Source organism: Bombyx mandarina, chromosome 01, assembly GCF_030267445.1.
Source record: "Bombyx mandarina strain Sakado chromosome 01, ASM3026744v2".
NCBI classification, from domain to species: domain Eukaryota; kingdom Metazoa; phylum Arthropoda; class Insecta; order Lepidoptera; family Bombycidae; genus Bombyx; species Bombyx mandarina.
In genome coordinates this window covers 5,213,098-5,237,618 of record NC_143208.1, presented here as the reverse complement: position 1 = coordinate 5,237,618, position 24,521 = coordinate 5,213,098, and the positions used below count along the sequence as shown (strand labels likewise).

The window sequence follows — 24,521 nt, the reverse complement described above, 5'->3', positions numbered from 1 at the left end:
TCGAAAAGGAACGTGGGCTAGTTGTAAATAAAAGAGTACAAGTTAATTTGAATCCAAATGTGTTTTAAAAAAAACACGATTAAGGTTCAAATTCGTTTGTCGTAAAATTGAATTTGCAACATTACAACCCACGCTACCCCTAAGAAACTTTTATTTCGCAATTAATTTGAAGGATGATGGCTTTCATTTTACTAAGGACCATTGAAAATACACCTGCACGATCACTGTTTAGTAATCATTTATGAATACATATGACATTTTATTTTTAAGATCTTCCGCATAGAATATGGACTGTTGATATAGTTAAAGTCCTCCTCCTCGCGTCGTTTTCCTCATTACTGAGGGTCGAGACTTCCCCGCTGCATCAGTTTCTCCCGTACGATATCCCTCCATCTGCTGCAATCCTTTGCTTCATGAAGGGCATTGTGGAAATTGATGCTTAGAGAAGATCGTATTTGGTCCGACCATCTCGTGGGGCTGCGTCCTCTGGGACGTTTGCCATCTACCTTTCCTGTCACCATCAGCTGTTCAACATAGTTTAAGTACTTTCTGCGTATAAAAAATTATTTGTATATTTTTGATGATCGCAAAAAATACGAATATGCAACAAATTTTCAATTAAAAAAATGGATGCGCACAAGCTATATACCCTTTTCGAATAATCGAGAACTTAACGACCAGTTAAACGAGTTACCACGAGCTTTTGCTGTTAAACTGAACCGAGTGGATCAGCTTAATACAGAATTTGGACAACGGGAAGTAAGTAATCAATTAATTCACTTTGAAACGAGTTTTAAGTAATTTTATAGATAGCTCATTTGACTGATTACCTCATTGAGTTAGTGGTAACAGATACTGACTACTGTACCATCAGGTTCAGGTATAATAAGAGTGTATCTTTGTCCGGCATTTTTTCGTTTTGTTTGTAACGGTGTTCAATATTTGAGCTTGGCACTGTTGTGTGGCGGGTAGCCATCATACAACGCAAGATAATTGACAGATGCCTGAATCTCGCTTACGACATTTTCAAGATAAGCTTGCATGTATACAAGTTCCGAACAACAACATTCGGACCGTCGATCTACCGAGCAATATCACCCGCTCGGTGGAAGATCTTCCCTTTGTCGTATATCTCTACAACTGGGTGATATTTTCTAGGTGATATGGCTACCCGCCACAGTTGAATATCGAACTTAGATTTATTTATCAACAAAAAAATGTTTACAATTCATTGAATCCCATCTCATTCTCTCGCAAGCAGCATCATATGTGTTCGTCTCTTAGTTAGTCCCTCGTTTAGTATCATTTTGTCGAATGTCGTGTCCGTTTCATGGATATCAAACCGCAATGGTGCTAAAAAAATTAACAGTTCTAAATTCATTCACATTACAACGTTATCATCACTATTTCATATCTAATCGGCCTTAGCATGCAGTCCACCGTGGTCAAATTGGTCAGTCCGAACATGGACATTGGTAGCATCAGTTATATTATAAGCCTTTGCTCTCGGTCCGTTTCCAGTAATATTTAAGAGATCATATCACGCGTACACTTCAACATCAGAGATACGGATCGGAGAACTTGATATTTTACATGTAAAAGATGGCCGGGTCTCTTGATATATGACAACGATACAAAATATTATTTTTCTGGCCGTTTTATTCTTTTTTACGTTTGAATCTGGTCGTTTTCAAATAAATAAAAAATATACTAGACTATTTAAAATATCAAAATTCATAATTCGTATAAACATTACCACTTTTATTATTTTACTACTTAATATTTTTATAATGTTCCAAATCATCTTCAATCCTCAATTCTCAATCCTCAATCTTTGTTGAACAAGGCATGGAGCTAACTCGTATCTATCTAAGCTGGGGGCAGCTTACTCCTTTAAAATATGTCTTCTAAATGCCCTATCCCAGATCTTGCCTTAAGCGATCGACGTCGTCGAACCAGAAGTCGTTGGTTTCCCAATTACCTGCAATTGCCTTTTTTTTTTTTGCACAAATGTTATTGTTTTTGGGAATAATAGATCTAAAAAGTTTACTTCGTCATTCCTTCCACAGTGTAACTGACCTCGTTAGTGATAAAATCTAAGGACATCTCAAAGCACAAATTGATAGTCTGTGGGTATTAAAGATTAATAAGATTTATGAACAGCCCACATAGTTTACTCAACCATTACAGCTCTAAGTTTCATTTTTAAAATTAAACTGTCGTTTCCGACTCTCGCCGCTGCGACAAAAGCTATTATAAGCAGAGGGAATAGAGCTGGTATTAGTTTGTGGGACAAATTCGATAATCGTCTTTGTGATCGTGATTTCGCGATTGGTAATGATTTAGTCAAACTGTTTATTTTAGTTGCATTAGAGAATCGATTTATGTGTGATCACGTATCGCAACTGCAATTTTATGTCGTAAATACGAAAGAAAATTGATAACAAGAGTTTGAACTTATTAAAATGAGCAGAGCCACTTAGTATACAATTAAAATTCATACCAAATTGATGACAAACTTCTTCACATAGTCGTAATTTCACATGAAAAACTTTATAATGAACGTTTATCAACAAAGCTTACAAAAAATTGTAGTATAATAGTAACATTTAGTAGGACAGTGCCTAAAGAGGCTGTGTTAGTCGTTTATAATCTGCTGCGGTAGGCTCTTAGACCATGTGCTCAATGAACTGCGATTGCTATTTAAATTGCTTTAAAAGGGCCCGAAAAGTCAATAATAGTGGAAACAAAAATATTATTTGATCAGCTAAACATAAACAATACGTTTTGCGGAGACAACAGTCGGAACGATCTGTATCTCAGAGAATATTTCAGAAAATTTAGAACTGGGCAAACTGGATTACTTTAATAATTATAAGAGCGGGCTATACGGAAAACTTAATAGAATTTTCGACGGTTTATTGTACCGGTGTCTTGTTTGTTTGTGCAAGGAATAAGCAGAACCACCGCACTACAACCTGCTCAATTTAACAACCTGCTTAAAGCATTCTGTTTACGTTTAGCAACGCTTCTTTAACTTTACAACAACTACAACTAGTACTACTACTATAAAATTGCTAAGTTCATGCAGTCGTATATTCGCATTATGTTCACTAACGCAATGTGTCAGTAAATTTTTAAAAGAATTCGTTCCCGTGTATAATTCGAATAAAAAAAACTGTATATCGATTACGCATTGTGTATATCGATTTTTAAATGACATATCTATTTCTTTTAGTGTTTTTCCTTTTATCAACATAATTGCTAAGATAACACAACAGCATGCTTCCCATTCCAAGCTCATGTATCTTGATTTGCATAAGTTAACCTGCGTTTGTTTTGTTGTTGAGCTTTTTCGAACCGATTACAAATAAGCTCGTCGTTACCGAGCCTTCAGATAAACGTTAAAAGGTTTGAGAGACATCACTACGGTGTTCACATTACATGAACATCGAAGACTGTCTCGACAATAATATTAATATTTGCAAATGCCTCTGTTAGTTACGTAGTCATCCAAAACATAATTTACTTGGTTAATCTTTCTCAAAAATGCCTATTATATTTTGAAATAGATTTTGTAATAGCTGTTAAATATCTGAAATCTATTCCACATAAATTACACATTTATTTTAAGTGTTTGTCAAAGAATAATAATTGTTAAATTTTGATTAAGTTTCTTCCAATATCCCATTTTGCTTGAGCCCAAGTAATATACTTCTCGATCTACACTTTAAAAAAAAACAAGTCATTTGAAAGTCGTTAAATCAAATTTCTTTTATAGCTGACAAATTTAATGAAATAGCTTTTTATGATCTCAATTATTACGAAAGGTATAATTATTTCAAATATTTTTTTTTTTAAAAGACTGTCCAATACTTCATGTTATCACAGTAACCCTACACGAAGGACAGTAAAAAATGCGAGGACCATCTACTTGATTTACTGCCATCTTACGTTCTCCGATTTCACGGGCGGACCGTACAGGCTCGCCGTGTGTTCCGAGGCTCGAAATTTTTCAACACAGTGCAGCCGGCTATGCGATGTTCGCTTTTGACGATGACCACACAATTTAGAACCTTAAGTAATTTGTAATAATGTAAAGTTTTGATTACAATTTTTTTAAACAAGTCACACAGACCGCTGCTGGTCATTATGATCACAAAAGTCGCCGTTTTTAGATCATGTTCCAATGTTCCTAGTCATAGCGTTTGATCGTAAATGAAATAATTTCAAATCATACTTACCTTTCAAACAATTGAGTATAGTTTTTTTGGGGAATTTTTAATAAAGACGTAGATTATTCTAGAAGGCTTTTCTGGGTCTCGAATTGAACTTTTGTAATATGACTGCATATCGTTTGGCAGTAAAGCCGCAGATCTAAAACTAAAATAACTACTTTTACGAATAGAACTGAAAGAAGGGAATCACTTAAATGGGCATTAAAATTCTTTACACCGCTCTATAACCTCATAAATCAGATAGGCCTTAAGCTTAACCACAAAAAAATCACATCTAAATGATCTTTCAAAACTGGGAAATCTATTTTTCCATACTCACGGACCATTCGCGGCCCACTTGGTTCTAATTTATTACCGAAGGTTGAAATTGTATTGCGGCTGAGCGGCTGATACACTCTTCGAACCATAGAAACTAATGACTACTTCGCGTAAGAAATTTGCAGGATAGTGATAATATCCTACCGTGTCGACTTGCAATACGCCGCAGCACTACTTAATATCTCCACGTTAACAATATTCTAACAACTACAAATTTCACGTTCGACATAAGCAGGGAGCTTGTCCTCTAAGAGACTGGTTATATAACAGCATAAAATAAAATAATTTTAATACCGGCTGAAGATTCCTGGAAATTTTAAGCAGATTTTCTTATTTTTTTCCTGCAAGCCACGTGAGTATATCGTGGCGTAACTGTTGAATTTAGGCTCTGATTCACAAAACGAATCGATCTGCATAAATGTAGGCGTCCGCTGGTACAAGTAACGTGGGCAGGCTCACCTAAAGTTTACGTTTTAGGTAAACAAATAAATATCCTCATGCAACATAACTTTTAACATCTCAAAAAATAAACAGTTTTTTTTTTTTTTTTTTATTGCCTTTGTAGGCAGACGGCCATACGGCCCACCTGATGGTGAGTGGTTAGCGTCGCCCATGGACTTCAGCAATGGCAGGGGCAGAGCCAAGCCGCTGCCTACTTGAATTCAAATTTGAATTGAATATTTGAATTCAAAATGTTGGTTCTATTGTTTTCATAAACAAAACAAGGACATTCATCATCGGCAGTAAATAAATAAAGTGTTCTCTTGCAAATTCGATCAGTTTAACTTAAAACAATAACAGTGCGTTATTATTAAAACGTATTTATTTACATATTTTGCATCGATAAACCTCAAACACAGTCATTCTGCTTCTGCTGCGATCTATAATATATATATATATATTACCGATTGAAATATTGGAACATCCATCGTATTGTACCATTAAGACTTAAACATATTGCAAGATAGGTGGTGACATTGTGAGATCTATGAATCCTGAAAACCCGTCGGAAGCGTTCACTTATCTAAGTAAAAAAACACTTTTACATTGTCTGGTATATGAGGTATTCAATCCAAGGAAACTTCTAGAGATAAAAGACCTACTACACCCCCATTTTCAAAATCATCATCAAAACACATCGTTCACTCTCAATTGGAACATAGCGGAGATTCTATTTCTATTTTATTACTCCTACTATAATAACACTGTTTCCTGGTGCTATTTCTATTGCTAATATCTATTGAGTTGGTTTACTCATGCACGCAATAAAATATAATATAAAATATTATATAAAAAAATGTTTTAAAAATTATCTAATTTACGCGAGCAAGACTTTTTATGCGGAATCTCTTTCTTTTGTTAAAAACTATAGTGCAATCTTCCCCATACTTCGTATTTCGTTCGACAACTCTAAATCGGCAGTCGTCCACAATTACACCTGCAATCTTTCTTAGTCATACTCATTATTCCTGTGGCTATTTAACTTAAATTACAATAACATTACCGTTTCGGCGAAACCGCAAAAATCTCCGACTTGTATTTTGTGACTTAAGTTGAACATTAATGTGTTACACCATTTTCCGGTTGGAACCAACTTACAAGATCATTTACAACCTGTTTACAAAATGGACTCGACTTTTTTTTATTACTGTTTCAAACGTTATCTCTTTTTAGAAGTGCCCTCTGACAATTTTAAGAGCCCGTCCGATGACGATTTTCTTCTTTTTTTTCGTTGTACCCCTTTGCTTCGCGCCGCGCACTCCGTCTTAATGTGGCATGTAAAATTATTAAAAATTACATCTCGTAAAGGACCTATATAGACAAATTAAACAAATTTCCATTTTTATTGCGGGCAAAGATAACACGCTAATGAGCGTTCATTTTGTTTCGGTGGTGTCCTTTTGTACAATGCAATAAGGATAATATTATATTATGGTTCCTCGGATGATTGGTGAATAACTAAATTCTAAGCTAGCAATATTGTGCTGAGCTTGATCAATGTTTATCTTATGTAAATTTCTTAGAACGAGATGAATTAATAAAATAAAATAAATTAATCCGGCGCCATCCCATTCGAAAGTTTCGTAAATCAATATTATATCGCGAATCATCGAAAGAAACGGTAATATTTTTACTTCAAAGACACGATTCGGCCGTGAAGCAGTAATGCGTTTTGACTTGGCCTTCTTTTTTCCAACGAAGGCGGAATGCCAACCACTTGGATGAAAGTACCACCGCGGGATCGACACATAACGTCAGCACCATAAGAACTGTTACACTAAGTCCCTGTTAAAGGTCATCCGGCTTGAAAGGGGAGACGGCAGAAGCGTGGGGCAGCCATTTTTACTACATATTATATAAAAATCAGACTTAAAACTTATATCTCAAAGTGGGTGGCGGAATTGACATTGTTGATGTCTATGAAATCCGGTAACCACTTAACATCGTTGTGGGCCATGAGCTAGCCCTCCGATCTAAGCTACAAAAAAAGATAATGTTAAAACCTTACTAATTTATTGCTATCAAAGCTGATTTATAATTTGTTTTCCGTTAATCAAATATACACATGTGTCGCATATAAAATAAATTAGAAACATATTTATATAACGTATTTTGTTTATTAACTACCTTTTCAAGATAGTTTTCGATTAAAGTTTGATTGATAATCGTTAAAAACATTTTTTTTTAATTCTCTATTACCGAGAAACACAGCTTTATATGCTACATAAACATATGCACATAAATGTAAAACAGTTCAGTTCATTACAACACTAACACAATACGTCTGCCCTCTACCATTTGCCACTTATTGTGTCCACGAATTTACATATGACAACGTTCGAGAATAAACGAATAATTTACTTAACTTTTTTTTTTTGTTTTTTTTTGTTTTAACAAAATTATCAATAGCTACGTAGGATTTAATGGATTCGATTTTCAAATTAACTATGAAATTATTTTATTGTTGTCGTTTGAAATTCATGCAAAACACAATAAAATGTACATAATGCACTTATATTAATAATAATATACTAAATTCGATATCGATTTTACCATGGTGATTGAGTTTAAAAGATTAGTAATCAAATTATGTACAAACCAAAAATAATCGGTATTTTCATTTAATGGCGCTGAACATTCGTCACTAATTTTTTAGAAATTATTTTTTCGCAGCGTCATGCTTTTTTGGTTCTTGTGCCTTTTAGGATTTTTCGAAAGTGACTCAAATAGAACGCACTCATATTATATTTTAGTTACAAACAGTATTACGATCAATTGTAATCCGAAATTGAATCATTGGCGATCAAAATATTAGTGACTCGTTCGGTTTTTACGAATCACTTATATTAGGTATACAGTAAAAGCTCTTTATACGCGGTGTATATGTTCCGTAAATATGTCGCGAATACAGGAACCGTAAATATGGAAAAGCGCGCTTGCAAAGGATATTCGGTTGGATACCTCTAAACTTTATAATGATTTTATCAATGTGTAAGCCCCGATGTACTGATAAGATCCGGGAATAAAGAAACCTTTAGCCGCGTATATAGAAATGGGGTCGCATTATTTTAATGCGAGTGAAAACGCAAAAGAAGGAAGCACGAATAAAGAGATTTTTTTGTATAAATAATAGTCATCGATAAAACTTGAGTCGTCTGTGACCACGAAAATTGATTTCGTAACGTCGACAATTATAATATAATAAAAATAATCAAAGCGAGAGAAAACCGCAAAAGTATTAGTTTTGATCACCCAACATTTCTGTTGAAGCCTTTGTTACATACGAACATAAATACGTCACGCAATAATGGTTTTTTAATAATAGTACCTGCTTACAACAAAATTTAAAAGCGTGAATGTTTGAAACAACAACATGAATCAATTCACACGTATGTATGTATACATACACTTTCTACTCTATTCCGCGCCAATTTGTATTGTACATACAGAGACGCACGGAACGTCCGCTAAAGTATTGATCGTATTGAATTCTCACATTTCCCTATTGACAAATTTTATGTGACCTGTCAATGCTATGTTACGATACTACGTATCGGTCCTTTTCAGTTTGGCGTTGAAGGTAGTTATACATTAAAGCACTCAGGCGGCAGTTCTAAATGGTCGGTGTAAACGCCGACATCACCGCGATAATTAGTTTTCGGCTGTCTAGCGGGTCACGAGTCCGAACATTCCGATGTACTGCCGACTCATCCACGGGCTTATCTCTACACAGATACAGGTGTTTTTGTATGTATGTTTCTATACAAATCGGTTTGCGGGGCCGCCGCTTCAAATAACGTTATGACTTCAACGGCGTCGTTGTAATGAATCGGTATATGAAATATAATCGTAACGTAAAAAGGAACATCACGTGAACAAGTTCATTACGGCCGTCTGGTGTAGTGGTAAGTGACATGGTCACTACACAAGGGGGTTGCGGGTTCGAATCCCGCCAAGGGAAGATATTTGTATGATAAATATAAATGTATTTTCCAGGGTTATGGATGTATATTAAATAAATGTATGTGTATAATAAAAATATTACCTTTATTTCCGTTATCTGGTACCTGTAACACAAGTTCTTTACGAACTTATCACGGGACCAGTTAACGTGGCGTGATTGTTAGTAAATATTTATTTATTATTTTATTATTAGTTTATTATGATGAGTAGAAAAAAATAAATATATGTTGATTTTAGTTGAGGGACGTACAATTCAAATAAGCTTCGCATCTACAGCTAGTCTTAAAGCGTTCACAAATCTCATCTGATACTGCTCGTTTTTGATAGGTGAAATGTCCCATAGTTTTTCTAATGGTATTCGACTATGTTCTGGAAAATCTTCTGTCAATTGTAACGCGCTGGTGCCCTCGTTTGCTAAGAGCGGAATTGACGTCAGGCATGTAAGAAATCCGAACTTTCCGTATATTTTGAGTTCGTTTTCGAAAGCGTCTCTTGGGAATACCGATGCGACGTCCATGCCCATGTCTTTCAAAAAATAATCTAAATAATTATAATAATGGTCAAGAGCTTTCTCAAACTGTTCGACATTTGAGCAAACGTTTGTGCACATAAAAAGGAAAAGCATTAAATCCGTAACTGGCGAAGCGCATCGTATCATCTGAAAATCAATCGCAACAGTTCTGCCTTTAGAACGAAGAAAATTCGGAGTCCAAGAGTCTCCGTGATTGATCACAGCGAAATCTCCACGAGTCGTCGTCATTTCGATCAAGCACCCGTACACGTCTTGACCGAGCAGCTCGTTATATTTTTTATAGTAAACAGACGATGGATCTTCGTGTTCAATTAAAATCGCTTGATCTATCATTACAGCTTTGTGTTGAAACTTCGAATACCAATCACGATTTTTTTCAGTATAGTACGCTTCTGGAATTAAATCGGCAATCCTTTTGAATTCATCGGGCTTTTTGATTCGCAAAGTCATCGACACTGCGTGCAAATGTGCTAGTGTCTGTAGAACTGAATCCCGTTCGCACTTTGTAGGGTGTTTCGTTAAAGATTTGCAGCGACTTTCGTGAAGATCTTCTAGTACGATATAATCATTAACGCCGTCCAGATAACAACCGTAACAAATAGGCACGCTGCTCTGAATGCATTCGCTCGCACCTAACGATTGCTGCAAATCGACCAGTATAGGTAGCACATCAGAGTAAAACAATGCCTCTCTTCTGAATAGTTCGGCACAGTTTAAAGAGTTTTTGATGCGTTCATTGTCAACGAAGCCCTTCCCGATAAAGGATGTGGAATATCTCTTGCCTGTAACTTTGATCCTGTAGACTGCACTAAGAAGACCTTCGCCATTTGGTGCTGCTTTTGTTAATTCAACGTTTTCTATATCTTCATCGCTGTCTGTCTTCAATTTAAAAACGTCCGCTATAACATTTTTAGTAAGGTATCTTGAAATAACATCCAGCGATAGTGGTTTCATGATCTCAATTAAAAAACGTATCTTTGTGTGACCGAATTTAAATAGAACTACGTCAGGCATTTATAAATAAAGGATCTGTGTACATTAGTTGATTATGAAACTATCTAAATAAATTATTGCATTTCAATTGTCACTTTGTTGTCGTGTAACTATTTGATTAAAAGTTCTCAAACAAGCAAACGTAATTATATTATTGTATCCAGGTATGGATCTTTTCAACTTAGTGATACATGGCCCAACGATTAAGAACTTAAAAGACTTCACAATGAATTGCTAAAAACGATACTCATAATAAACTGACCCATAGCTTCGAAATATCGTATCTCCAAATAATGTAGACAGCGGATTGACTCTGCCTCTGGAATTGCTGAAGTCCATGGGCGACGGTAACCTCTCAACATCAGGTGGGCCGTATGCTTGTCTGCCTATAAGGGCAATCAAAAAAATCTTAATAAAGTTTAAATATTAAAAAGTATAGGAATGTAATATTCCAGTTCGTTATCTTCTTCCTATTCGTACACTCTTGACAGAGTGGTCGTGGTCATGCATCAGTCGGATCCTGCGATACCCAATTCTCTCGCGATGCGACGCCATGTGGCACGGTGTTTCGCAGAGTGTTCGTTATACATGGCTACAATCTTAGGAAACGAAACCCTACTCGTTTTTATTTGACCATTAAAAATAAACAAGGCTCTATTGTTGCAACGCCTCCGTGTATTCGCACAAATAATATTATCAATTTGTATTTTCTTTGGCAGGTAAACATTAGTTTCAAATCATAGGAGTAAATGGAAAAATAAATATAAATAGATATTAATCAGTTCAATGACGATGAAGACATGTTGACATAATTATGTTGATTCATGATATGAGATGCGATAACCAAATCAGAGTTAATGTCACTTTCATACGACCGTTGCTTACTATTACCGACACGCTCACGCTGACGCTGACGACGAGACCGCGGCTCGTACATAATCGTCACTCTTCCCAACAACAAAATTAACATGTCCTTCCTCAAAGGAAGTTTATCTAAGTAGGCAGAAAGTAACATTCATCAGCAAAGTACATTGAACAACGCAGATAGTGTATACTCGTCAACTCGTCAATGCGTCAACTCGTCAACTCGTCGTAGTGTATCAATGCCTAATGAAATTAGGTACATTTATGCATAATCTATTTTTGGCATATTTACCTACTAAACTTCTTAAATTTAATATTATTACTACTGAACTACTAACAGCTCCTCCTCTGTAAAATATGTAAATGAAAATTGGAACGATGAAATGAGAAAGAAGAAACTCTTTACTACCTTTAAAATGGATTTCTCAAATACAAGAGACCTGTAATCATACATCACAATGCAATTTCCTCCCTGCGGATGAAATATGAACAAAAGCTATGTAAATATAAATGGCCTAAGCACAACTTATAGGTACGAAATAATACTGGGCGTTGCACTAAAACAAACAAAATCCCATTGTTTCATTTATTACAATTATAGAAATATTCATACAATATAAAAGCGGAAAAGAGTTTATTTCTTAAACTTTCACGTCTTGACTCCTCATACGATCTTCCTCATCCTGATACCATCCTGATGAAATTTAGCATACATTTTGTCTATGCTAAAAAAAAGGTATGGTGTAACATTCATCCAGTAAGAAAGTACTATTGCTGAGGGAACAAGGATCTATCATCAAAAAGTAACTTCTATTAGGGCACAACAACTCAGACCGCTAATTCTATTTTAAAATTGAACAGGTCAATTTGAATACTGAACAGAACTCCCGGAATGAAATGTAAAAATATAATACTATAATGAAAGATTCAATGACATATTATTATGTAGATTGAACTCATATTAGCTGCCATATTGTGGCCGTATTTCAATATAACTGTGACATTATAATATGTCGTGTTATGAAGACATTTTGAAAGCGTAATTAACCTTTATTATGTATCTGGCTGTTTCTAGTGTGGGTGTAAAATGTAAAAAAAACGAGTAGTTGGAATATAAATTCATATTATAACGTGAAAGTTTTTTTAAATGTGTGTTGAATAATTGAATAATATGTGCGGCTTTATCGCTCCATTTTGAATCGAGTATTTCCTATAATTAAGATTTCTTGACTCTCATAACTCATTTATGACCAATGAATCGATCCAGTATTATAAACTTTACGATCGTGTTGCTATTGGCATGAATGATCGCACCACTCAATTGCTAAACTAAAATCAGTGAATTGTATATATTTAATTATATCACAGGAAATCGACAATTATGTACATAATAGTTAATGAGATTTTTTTTAGTCGGTGACTCGAATAGGATTTGCATAAAAAAATTCCATCGACATCACCACCGAGTCGGTGTGTTATTTCCTGTGTTACGAATACAAATGCAATATGGGCATTTTAAAAACTGACAAATGCGATAATTGTCCAGTTTTAATCGTTTTAGTTTTATATTTACCTGTTTATCACCGTACAACCAAACATCGAACTAAATACATAAATAACCGATATTGTTAAAAAAAACACATACATATATTTCCTGCTACTGGTGTTCTCTGTCACTTAATTAGCGTTTTCGACATCGTAACAAACTACCTAACAAGCAATAAAACATGAGGGTTATTGAAAAGAATAACAATAAAAGGTGAAACAAAATGGCCGATAGTTACCTGCGCGGCGTTCTACCCTCTCCTTGTTTTTTTTTTCATCCTAAGACAGGCCACGGCGTTCTACAGATAAAAGCCTGTTGTAGACACGAGTAAGACAAAAGCACGCCGTGTTGTAGTTTTGTTTTTGATTTTAATCGTTCTCTTTCGTCTTCGGACAGTGTGGCTTTTAGTGTGGAGATTTATATGTGCCCATCATTCGATACGCCGGCTATGACTGCCTTTGGAAACAGAATACTTTTTTCATTTTTATTTACTAATTTAATTTATGACCCTCTGAATCTACAAAGTGGCATTAGATCTCTTTGTATTTTGAATAATTTGGTTCGTGAAAAACGCCAGAGGAGATTATCACTGCGTTCTTCGACAAATTCTTCTTTCTTCTTCTTCTTTTCCTTTCCTTTCTTCTATTTCCAAATACTTTTTCTAATTTAGCTATTACACGTCCTCAAAACTAACGAGGTTTTAAATGATTGTCTAGACATTGTCCTGGTAATGACCCTTTACCGATATCCAAGAGAAGGGCAGTTTTACTATAAGGTGAGCTCATTTCGTCTACCTGCAAAGACAACAAACAGCATTGAAGCAAACATTTGTAATGAAATGTGAACACCCTTTTTTCTAAAACAATCAAATGATGAACTCTAAAATATTTTCAAGCTGAAAACGAAGCTAACATTAAAATGTATGCATAGAAAAGTAAAACTATACAACTACTTTTTAACTAACTAACCACTTTTTATGCTTTGATAAATTGACAACACTTACATATTATTAAACGGCGGATGGGGCAGAAAGATCCTTGCGTGAAGACCACTGGCGAGCGCAGTGTGGGACAGCTATCTACCAGATGGACTGACAACCTAGTGAGAATAGCTGGGTCACGTTGGATGCAGGTGGCAAAGGGTCGGCCGCACTGGACATCACTTGGAGATGCCTATGTTCAGCAGTGGACAGAGTGAGATGATGATGATGACATAAATGCTGCCTATCATCTTGGTGATAGTTAAAAAATATCGTGAGCATCAATGTGTAGGCACAGTAACGAGCATGAAAACTAACTACGGATTCGATGACTATAATAAAGACGGAAATTTTAAAAAAGGAAGACCCGCTCATATAGCACGATTCGCATTTATATTTCGTTTAAATATTTAGAGGCAAAAAACCTCTTTTGTAGCGAGCGTGCGAACACAGATGATCCTTTTGTTGTCATACGATGTACATCTATCTCGATGATCTTTATTTTGGGAGAAAAAAAAAACCGTATGCATGGCCGCAAGATATCTTCTATGTACTGAACAGTTTCATTCAGTAAGGCCGCAAAGAACTCCAAGAGTTAAGATCATTGCTCTTTAGTGACGAAAACAAGTTTTTGAACTTAATCAGCTAATAATAAATCAAGCAAGATTTTTTTTGTATCACACTGAGAAATAGCAACATTCTTCCGACTTTACTCCTGGGAAAAAACTACGTTAAATTTATGTAAGGTTTTTTATTTGTTTTTTTTTCACGTCAATGTCAATATTATTATTAAACAAGCAAGCAATACGATTTTTTTTTTATAAATTTACAATAACGCCGAAATCAGAACGAAATGCCACAAAGCGTCTTGCAAAATACCAATAGAGTATGCAGAAACGTAATATAAATATTGTTCAATCTAAAATGCTGCTTCCAAGAACACAGATCATTACCATGTGAATTACTCATATGAGATGCAACTGGATGTAATCTTCATGTCCTCGACAACTTTGCATATCATTGTTCGTTTGAACAACCCTTTGAAAGACATCTAATTTGGAATTCTGTTCTTAACAACATTTATCAGTTTCATCAAAACAATATTCAAGATTCACGAAGCATCTTTTGTTCGCGTTATTGAAAATCTTATCTCCCGTTTTCGATGCATTGAAGATTGCGTTTAAATTGTTAAAAAAAAATCAAATTAAAACTTTTATGTTATTATAAATAAACATGTTCAGAGTATTAAACCAATATCAGCTTATCAAAATTATATTTCTCATTATTTTTTAAAACGACACAATTTTGGAATGTCTGTTGTCCATTTTAAATAAAAAAATTATAATTGATTTAGAATATCGCAACAGAACTCAGAACAAGAAGGCGTTTCATAAAACCTCTGATATGCCAGATATTTCTTGACTTATCTTGATACCATTAAAACGAACTGTCGGGGGTGGCATCTGCCACGAAATTTGATTTCTTACCATTCCACTAACGATTCGAATAGTTCTTTACATCCAACGGAGTATTAAAAAAAATAAGTCAAACGATACTGCTACTTATCTCCGAAGAATTAAGTGTAAAGTTGTTTGTATAATATAAAGGTTTCGTCATGGCTTTATATCATAAACTCGGTATCGTCCAACCCCAACTCAGTGGGGTACTGAAAGCTAAGATTGTGTTTTTATTACGAACATTTTATAATGTACCGCGATTATTAAGTTTCTACTTTTATTATTAATGATCGGTAACATAATTTCTAATGTGGCTCTAACTTCGGTTCAAGAAGTTTCTTTTTCCTTTATTTTTAGTGGATCATTACTATCGTTCGATTGTAATTTAATAGCACTGGTATTAGAATGATTGGAATGTGAGATTCAGGCAGTTTTTGAGACAAATTATTTGTTTGAAATATTTATAGATGCTTAAATTACAACGAAGACAAGAAAAAGGTGTATTTGTAGTGTTATCATATATTTTCACCATATTATAGGTATGTCAAAATTTTTACAGAGATGTGTCAAAACATAAACTAATATTATTACATGACAGCTTGTTAACACCACGATAATTTATTTGCGCAATTCTACAAACTTCATCCTCCTAACGATAAGACGTGTTCGTTAAAAATCAATTACTACATCTGAAAATAGAAAATAGTGTTTTTCTAATTATTACAAGAAGATAATTGTAAGAGATGTTGAAATATTTGATTTAAAAAAAACTTTTTATTTTTAAACCACTACGATATTAACAGCTAGCACGTCATAATAACCAATCTACAGATCAGTTCTTAGAACGGTTGGAACACTCGAGATCCTTGGTCGTATTATGGTCGGAACAAGCTAACCATTGTTCATTAAGCGGTGACCACAAACAAATGCGACGATATTTTATTGTTAAGGGAAATCCCTGTCCAATATTTACAGCCGAATTATATCTACGTTTGGAAAAAAATCAAAGAATGAAACTTGTGTATTTCATGACATCGGCGCGATATTTAGCTGCGGGTATAGTATGGCAACTAACTTTTTTAATTGAGACTGTATGTATTTTAATATAGTACTTCAATTGAAAAGGTACTTATTTAATTTGATTTCATCAAAAAGTGCATGGAAAATTAATCAAATAAAACTTTAAGTCTGGGTCAGTCTTAGTGCCCGATATTAGGAACCAATTGCTTTTTTTTAAATCGTCAATTTTAAAAGACAAGACGGTCGTGAAAGTCGTCTGTCGAAAGTACTGAGGCCTCAAAAGGTGGACGACGGCCGCGTGCAAACTTTGGTGACCTTCAGTTTCAGATAAACTGTCATAATAAACTAGTCCAGTATTGAGTGGTTACCGAAGCAAACAGCTTAACCATTGCACAAATGTTTTTACCCTTGGCACATATTATATCTGCCAATCAAACTTATTAGTTTCATAGCAAAAATAAGTACAGGGATAGTTGAAATTATCCGTGCGCCCTCAAAATAGGCACTGTCGACAGTAATTACGCTTAGAGATTGCCTATTTCGTTGTTATTACCCAATATTCTTTTCCTGTCTTTTAAAAATAGTTCGTCAATGCGTACGGTACGTAGTTAGAGAGAAATGGTACTTACTTACATGCTCGATTCTAATCGTGTTGTACGGATCTCTACTCATTAGAAACTTTAAAATAATACGTTTTAATCCATCAGTGTAAGTTTAAGTTTAGGTATTAATGCCAAAAATTTATTTTCACTAGCACTTGGCGTCGTCCAGCCGGGCCTCACAGTTGCATTTTAACAATGGCACTTGACTTGCATTGTTATTCAACAATAGGCTTTGATTTCGTCTATTGTATGAGCAGGTAGCTTACGTTCCCGCTGCACTTCTTAATCCCTTGTAAGGGCATATTGTTTTCACTCGAGTACTCATATACTTTCAGTTGTAAATGAATTTTAATGTTAGTTGTAATTGACCGATACGAAAACATTTTAATATTCTTCAAATACGATTATTATTTTTAATTCATATTTTCAATCGGGCATCTTCATATTGATTGAATATCATGCGATAAAAATTAAATTATCGATTTCAGAATCTTGCAAATCAGATAAGCTTAAATAAGTGGGCATGCTCTAAAAAAATATATTTTTTTAGCTTCAAATTATAAACCATTTTAGTATTCATAGAACACGAAAATTTTATACGTTCACTGTGTTAACAATAGTAAAATAAATATTTTTGCTGTTTTCAAATGTACTGTCTGCAATTAAAAATCGTAAAAATGATTACATTTTAGATCATTTAGTTTTATTATAATACCTTTTAATTTTAGGGCTTTACCTACGAACTTGTGGTTTCGTGTACAGCAAGTTAAAGTTATGTTTTTATAAGCATTTTTTATTTATATCAATTGATATATTCACCAGTGCTATCAATACATCTTTGCCAGCGCAATGGTAATTTTTCAATGCCCTTCTTGAAGAAGGCAGGTAGGTAGGTGTACGGGAACCAATAAACACTTCAAAGGTACTTTGTACTGTCTCTCGGGTATTGAAATATTTCCGTGCCAAGAAATTGACAAATCTTATGAAAAAGTGAAGAAGACTGTCGGCGCAAGGTCTGGTTACAGTGGATGTCGAATAACTTCTAACCCTATAATATCTCGTAGCTTAGAGACCATCTATTATGCTCTATGAGGTAAAGCGTTATCGTGTAGGAGCGGTGGGGACGAGCGATTGACCAAAGCTGCTTGAGATTCGGGAGCTTCTCCATCATTGTGTCCAATGCACATCCGCAGTAATGCTGGTGCCATTTGGTGTGAGTGTGAGTGAGATAGTCATAATTCATCACGTATTGATGAATTATACCGGCACTAGAATTAAACTCTTTTAGCAGTAAATTTTCGTTTGAGGCATAGATGACCGCAACATGATAATCCCTTACCAATATCAATCCATTGCTCATTGCAACTGGCAATGAGATTCAAATTCGCTTTGTTTCTGTGTCTGTTAGGCAAACGCAAGGCGGTATGGCCATCGTTAACGCGTTTGTCGCGCTGGCGATCGCCCAGCTCGTGCTGCACCCACTTGTCAAGTTTTTTTTGCCTTGCCTATTTGACTATCGTTGTAAACTCCTAACTTTTATTTATTCATCGCATTGATGAGTGGACGAGCTCAAAGCCCATCTAATGTTAAGAGGCTATCGGAGCCTATAGACATTTACAACGTAAGTGCCGCTATCCACCTTGAGATATGAGTTCTAAGGTCTCGGTATAGTTACAACGGCTGCCCCACCTTTCAAACCGAAACGCATTACTGCTTCACGGCAGAAATAGGCAGGGTTGTAGTAGCAACCTAACCGCGCGGACTCACAAGAGGTCCTACCACCAGCAAGTTAAATATTGTCGACTTTTACTATCACTTTTAATTCGTCGTCGCTGACTTTAGTTTTCAATCGACCACGATGTTCATTTTTTTTAAATTAAAATTTCCATGTCAGAAGCTTTCAACCCAATAACGAGTCGTGCGTTCGCTTTTAGTGTTCACTTCGTACAAGTCGTTAATGTTTAAAGCCCTTTGCGCGGCATTGCTACTGAGACGAAACTCGTACGTATTCCTTGATAATTCGTAATTTTATCTTTTCCACATTGATGAAAAAAAAAATTGTAGCTAAAACAACACAACACTAATCAGTAGGGGAATTTAAAAATAGAATCACATATTTTTCAAAATAAAATTCATTAGACATTAGAATAATATATTAGCCAGCCATACATAAATATTATACTTTATAGTTTACCTATTTTTATAGTCTATCAAAGGATTACTCTAAGGCGATACTGATTTTTGTTTTACCGCCAAATAACCAGTACATTTTTCTCATTGCGTACACACATCACAAAAACCTTAACAATCATTTTTAAAAGATTTTTTTTGAAGGATTACGCGAATTTCTTTCGTAAACTAATTTCTAAATTGCGATATAATTGCTCATAACTTGAAAGACTGCAGAGATGATTGCAATAGCCGTTTATTTCAATAATATAATAGTGAAAACGTTAACTAAAACTTTCCTGCCTAACGAATGCGCTCCCATCAAAGATAATTTAGCGCAAAATTATAACCTTTATTTTAAATTGACTAATGGTTAATGGATAATTATTCATGGCAAATGGATATATTGAATTCAGGAAGAATTCTAAATTACATCGGAAATTCGATCGGAATTAATTCTTTCAGTGGACGGAGTGTAATTGAAATAAATTATTACAATAATAAAGTATTATAAAAGCTTAGATTCGTATTGTTAAACTAGACCAATGTACATTTGAACTTTGGTGTCCACACACAGGTTTTCTTCATTAGTGCAAAGAAATTTTATAGTTACAGTTTTGAAGTCGTCGTGGCCTAAAGGATAAGACGTCCGTTGCATTCGTATCTAGCGATGCAACGGTGTTCGATTCCAACAGGCGGGTAGCAATTTTTCTAATGGAAAACGTACTTAACGAATGTTCACGATTGACTTCCACGGTGAAGGAGAATAACATCGTGTAATAAAAACCAAACCCGCAAAATTATAATTTGCGTAATTACTGGTGGTAGGACCTCTTGTGAGTTCGCACGGGTAGGTACCCCGCCTATTTCTGCCGTGAAGCAGTAATGCGTTTCGGTTTGAAGGGTGGGGCAGCCGTTGTTGCTATACTGAGACCTTAGAACATGTATCTCAAGGTGTGTGGCGCATTTACGTTGTAGATGTCTATGGGCTCCAGTAACCACTTAACACCAGGTGGGTTGTGAGCTCGTCCACACATCAAAGCAATAAAAAAATAAAAATAAAAATTACTCCTGTAATATTAAAAACGAACAGATTGAATTCTCAATTGGCCGTCGATTTTCAACCAAATTATATTTTAAACATAAATACGTACTTGGTTTTCAAGAAATTAACTGAACATTGCCGATTAACATATTAAAGTTAGTTATTACTTTCAAATGAATCGTAAGTCTGCAATTTCAAGCAATTTCAATACAGCGGAGTTTATTCTTTTCATTTTATCATTAAGTGAATCGTTAAAATTAATTTATATATTTAAAAAATAAAAGAAATGCTTTTTATTCTGTTCTCTATGCATTCCTACACCATTCATCTGATTGTGATTCATTTGATTATCAATTCTGAGCAAGTTTCAGTCGTAAACTCACTAATTCAAAATAGATGGCGCGCTTGCAGCTTAAGCGAATTGCTTTATTTCGTATATTTACAGATCGTGACTGTGAATGTATGAAATAAAAATTCTAAGCATTTCAATTCTAGCTATATCTAGATCTAAGGGTTTACGACAATGATTTATACGGTTCTTAATCAGAAGATAAACATGCCTGGATCTGCCTATCAATAATCAATAAGCCTGGATAGTTAGACAAGGTCACAGCCCATCTGATATTAGTGGTTCTTTCAGTCCGGAGACATGACAACTTCGATACCACCGCTCACTTTGAGACATGCGAATATATACATATATCAAACTGAAACATGATTTGCGCAAGAAATAAGCCAGCGGCTAGTATTTACAGTATTTCTATACATTTTTCCTTCTTCCCTATCCCTAATGATTCTTGTCCACCTGATGGTTGTCTGGAAGAGATCGCTCTTAGCGATAAGACCGCCAATTGTACTTTTTTGTGTTTAATGTATCGCACTGTTTATTTATTTTTTGGTGTACAATAAAGAATACTCTCTCTCTCTCTCTCTCTATCTCTCTCTCTCTCCCTCCTAATTCTTATACAGAGTACTTGGTATTGTGAAACAATGCATGCAACCCTATATCTGTTATTTTGAAGCCTCCGAGATACACTTGGTAAATCAGATCGAGCATCGGCTTAGTTTGAAGCGGACAGAGAACTGGTCCGAAAGCTTATTAAGAGACAAAAACAAAAGTTGTTCTGTCTTAGACGTCACCGAAAAAAGCATTTCAAACGAAAAACTTTAACAAACCAGTGGCATACTAACAAAAGAATTCGGTGCAAAGATAAAATAGCTTCTTAATTTGTTTTGTAATAACGAAATGACATAATTACAATTGTACGGTACTGGCCGACACCGGTTCCCGAACCGGTCCGCTTGCGAAAAATGTCGTTTGAGTTTTATTTCATTGCCACATTTTTTTTTCCTCTTTAATGTCCTAGGAAAATACGTTCCGATAATTTTAGTACCATAAATAGAAATATGTTTGTTAAAGAATTTATATATATATATGTTATTAATAAGTTAATTAAGTTACAATATTTCCATTGAATTAATTCTAGTTGGTATATAAACTTATGTTAGAATCCGCAACATTATACATTGAGTACTTCAGTCAATTTTGAGTTTCATTCTCAAACAAATTGCTCATCTTCTATCTTCTATATACATATTATTATATAAAAATGAATTGCTGTTCGTTAGTCTCGCTAAAACTTGAGAACGGCTGGACCGATTTGTCTAATTTTGGTCTTGAATTATTTGTGGAAGGCCAGAGAAGGTTTAAAAGGTAGATAAATATGAAAATGCTTGGAATTAAATAAAAATAACTATTTTGTTTTTCTTTTGATGTCTGACAGATTCCTTTTGTTTGTCTTAAGTTTATTTTATACAAAAGTTTAGGTCTTTTATTTATCGATTGAGGCACTGCAAAGTCTGCCGAATCAGCTAATTTTTACTAAAAACAACAAAAATATTTTCACATAGGTATATGTTGGACTTCAATAATCAAATGAAACAAAAACCACAATAGACTTAAGCTAATTTGTTTAAAAATATGACAACCAATAAGCAAATTAACAGTAATAATAGCTATATAAGACGTGAACCATGCTTACTGTGATATTCTAGACTACCAGAGGAATGTTGTGCTGAAACCGCTACCACTTTACAGCCTGTGAACTCCTTGTTGATCGTATCGCAAAGACATATCTATACTGTGTACATTACCAACTCAATACATATTGAACTTTAGAATGACCGTATATAACAAGCAATGTTCATCGCGCAATTCGTTGGCAACTTTGTTCTCGTGCGACGATCGTCCAGCCGCTGTCTAAGTCTTGTACACTTTCGTAAAGAGTTCAACGCGCGCTCAACAAACGCTCGTACAAAGTACACAGGATTATCTAAGCGTTGTAAATAATTGTTGACATTTCACTGTGTGCTTGCTCGTGGTAATTGAAATCTATCGAACGCTCTAAGATCGATAAGAAACCAGACTTAACGGTTTTAATGACGCATAAAATGTAATAATCGTGTTTTTTTTTTTTTTTCGGGAATCGATATTTTATTTTATGAGTTATGAAGTGTATGATAGTTTTTGTAATGTAGGTACATAATAATTATTCGATTGCTTATTAGAAGATTTTTTCTGATACTAATTTCGTGTTTACTTATTGATAGGTTGAGTTTTGAGGACGCAGGGGTGCATACCATTTTCCTGCTTAATTAAAAGCGTATCACCCATTCCGTCTTGTCTAATGTGATTGAAACATCAAACTAATGTATGAAAAAGCAGTATTACAATATTATTATCTTTACGCTTCGATTGATTTCACTTAAACAGTTCTCGGTATTTTAGTAAGTAGTAGTAGTCTTTATTTTATGGAACATATGGGCTATATTATTATTCAGGTTTGTTTCGGTTTTCTTTTGTTTCATGACAGCTATAGCTTCTGTATTTTATATTGTTAAATTCCAGTCTTGATTGACTCTAACTGTGAGAAATCTGCCTTAATGTAAGCAAGAACAAGTTATCAACGTTATCGGATAAACACAGTTATAATACGAACAGACAGAAACTCATTTTTTTTTATTGCTTAGATGTGTGGACGAGCTCACAGCCCACCTGATGTTAAGTGGTCACTAGAGCCCATAGACATCTACAACGTAAATGCGCCACCCACCTCGAGATATAAGTTCTAAGGTCTCAGTATAGTTACAACGGCTACCCTACCCTTCGAACCGAAACGCATTACTGCTTCACGGCGGAAATAGGCGGGGTGATGGTACCTATCCGTGCGGACTCCCAAGAGGTCCTACCACCAGTGATTACGCAAATTATAATTTTGCGGGTTTGATTTTTATTACACGATATTATTCCTTCACCGTGGAAGTCAATCGTGAACATTTGTTGAGTACGTATTTCATTAGAAAAATTGGTACCCGCCTGCGGGATTCGAACACCGGTGCATCGCTTCATACGAATGCACCGGACGTCTTATCCTTTAGGCCACGACGACTTCAAAACTCGTTTTATATATTTGACGATTTTTGTTAATGAAATATTGCTTTTCCGGTGAGTACTCTCGTACTGTTCTCCCATGTTTTATTCTTGACAGTTTCTGTGGTTACAGAAGAATCAAGATAAAAATACTATTATTGTTATGAGACACAGAAACAAGTTTGATAGTCGTGTCGACTGCGTCTGAATAGATAACGTTTATGTTATAACATCAGATTTCGTTACTTACATTAATTTGAAACTAGCAGTGTATTAAGACGTGTCATGTGTTTCGAGGCTTCAACGGAGAACACATTACAGATAAGACCGGAACATCTCCGTTTTCCCTTAATAAAGAGGGACTAGCATTAATTAAAACTCGTATCCAAACACGAATCAAACTTTAATAACAATATTATAATACTAATTAAGAATATTCATTAATTACAATGTTGTAATCTATATATTAATACGTGAAGCAAAAACTTTGTATCCCTTTTTAGGAAAATTGCGTTGAAAATTGTTAAAAAAATTGAAAATAATGCATAAAAGATACATTAAATCAATAAAGAAAACATTACACACACTACATACCGTGTATTTGACGCACACACGCATGCATACTATTTATTGTCAAACTTTTGTTCTTGACGTCTGTGGTCAAATTGAGAATAGATTAAATATTGTTTGCCTTTGTTAATATTTTTTATAGTGTAGTCTTGGCGAAATTTGTGATTATAGAAGTATAAAATACAATCATAATAGTGTACAAACTTAAAATTCCAATTAATTATAGTCGAATTTCGACTACTGCGGGACCTCTAGTACTTACTAATCAATCAATCATATGAGCCTTTTTAATTT

The 24,521-nt window shown here is 34.7% G+C and overlaps 2 protein-coding genes and 1 long non-coding RNA gene across 4 annotated transcripts in view; 1 reads left to right on the top strand and 2 right to left on the bottom strand.

The window, feature by feature from the left end:
* Positions 1–24,521, top strand: part of Egfr (epidermal growth factor receptor) — a 134,561-nt gene that overhangs the window by 90,598 nt on the left and 19,442 nt on the right. The window lies entirely within an intron of this gene.
* LOC114245427 (uncharacterized) lies at positions 9,086–10,552 on the bottom strand. The gene has a single exon (XM_028177591.2). It carries the CDS (start codon positions 10,504–10,506, stop codon positions 9,274–9,276), a length of 1,233 nt encoding a protein of 410 aa, XP_028033392.2. The 5' UTR covers positions 10,507–10,552; the 3' UTR covers positions 9,086–9,273.
* LOC149503469 (uncharacterized) lies at positions 11,982–15,219 on the bottom strand. The gene is made up of 2 exons (XR_016323165.1): positions 13,959–15,219; positions 11,982–13,749 (listed from the first exon to the last, which is right to left on the bottom strand). It is a non-coding gene; the product is annotated as an uncharacterized LOC149503469 (long non-coding RNA).

Coding starts and splice junctions, on each gene's coding strand:
- LOC114245427 (XM_028177591.2), bottom strand. CDS start 10,506: ATGAAACCACTATCGCTGGATGTTATTTCAAGATACCTTACTAAAAAT.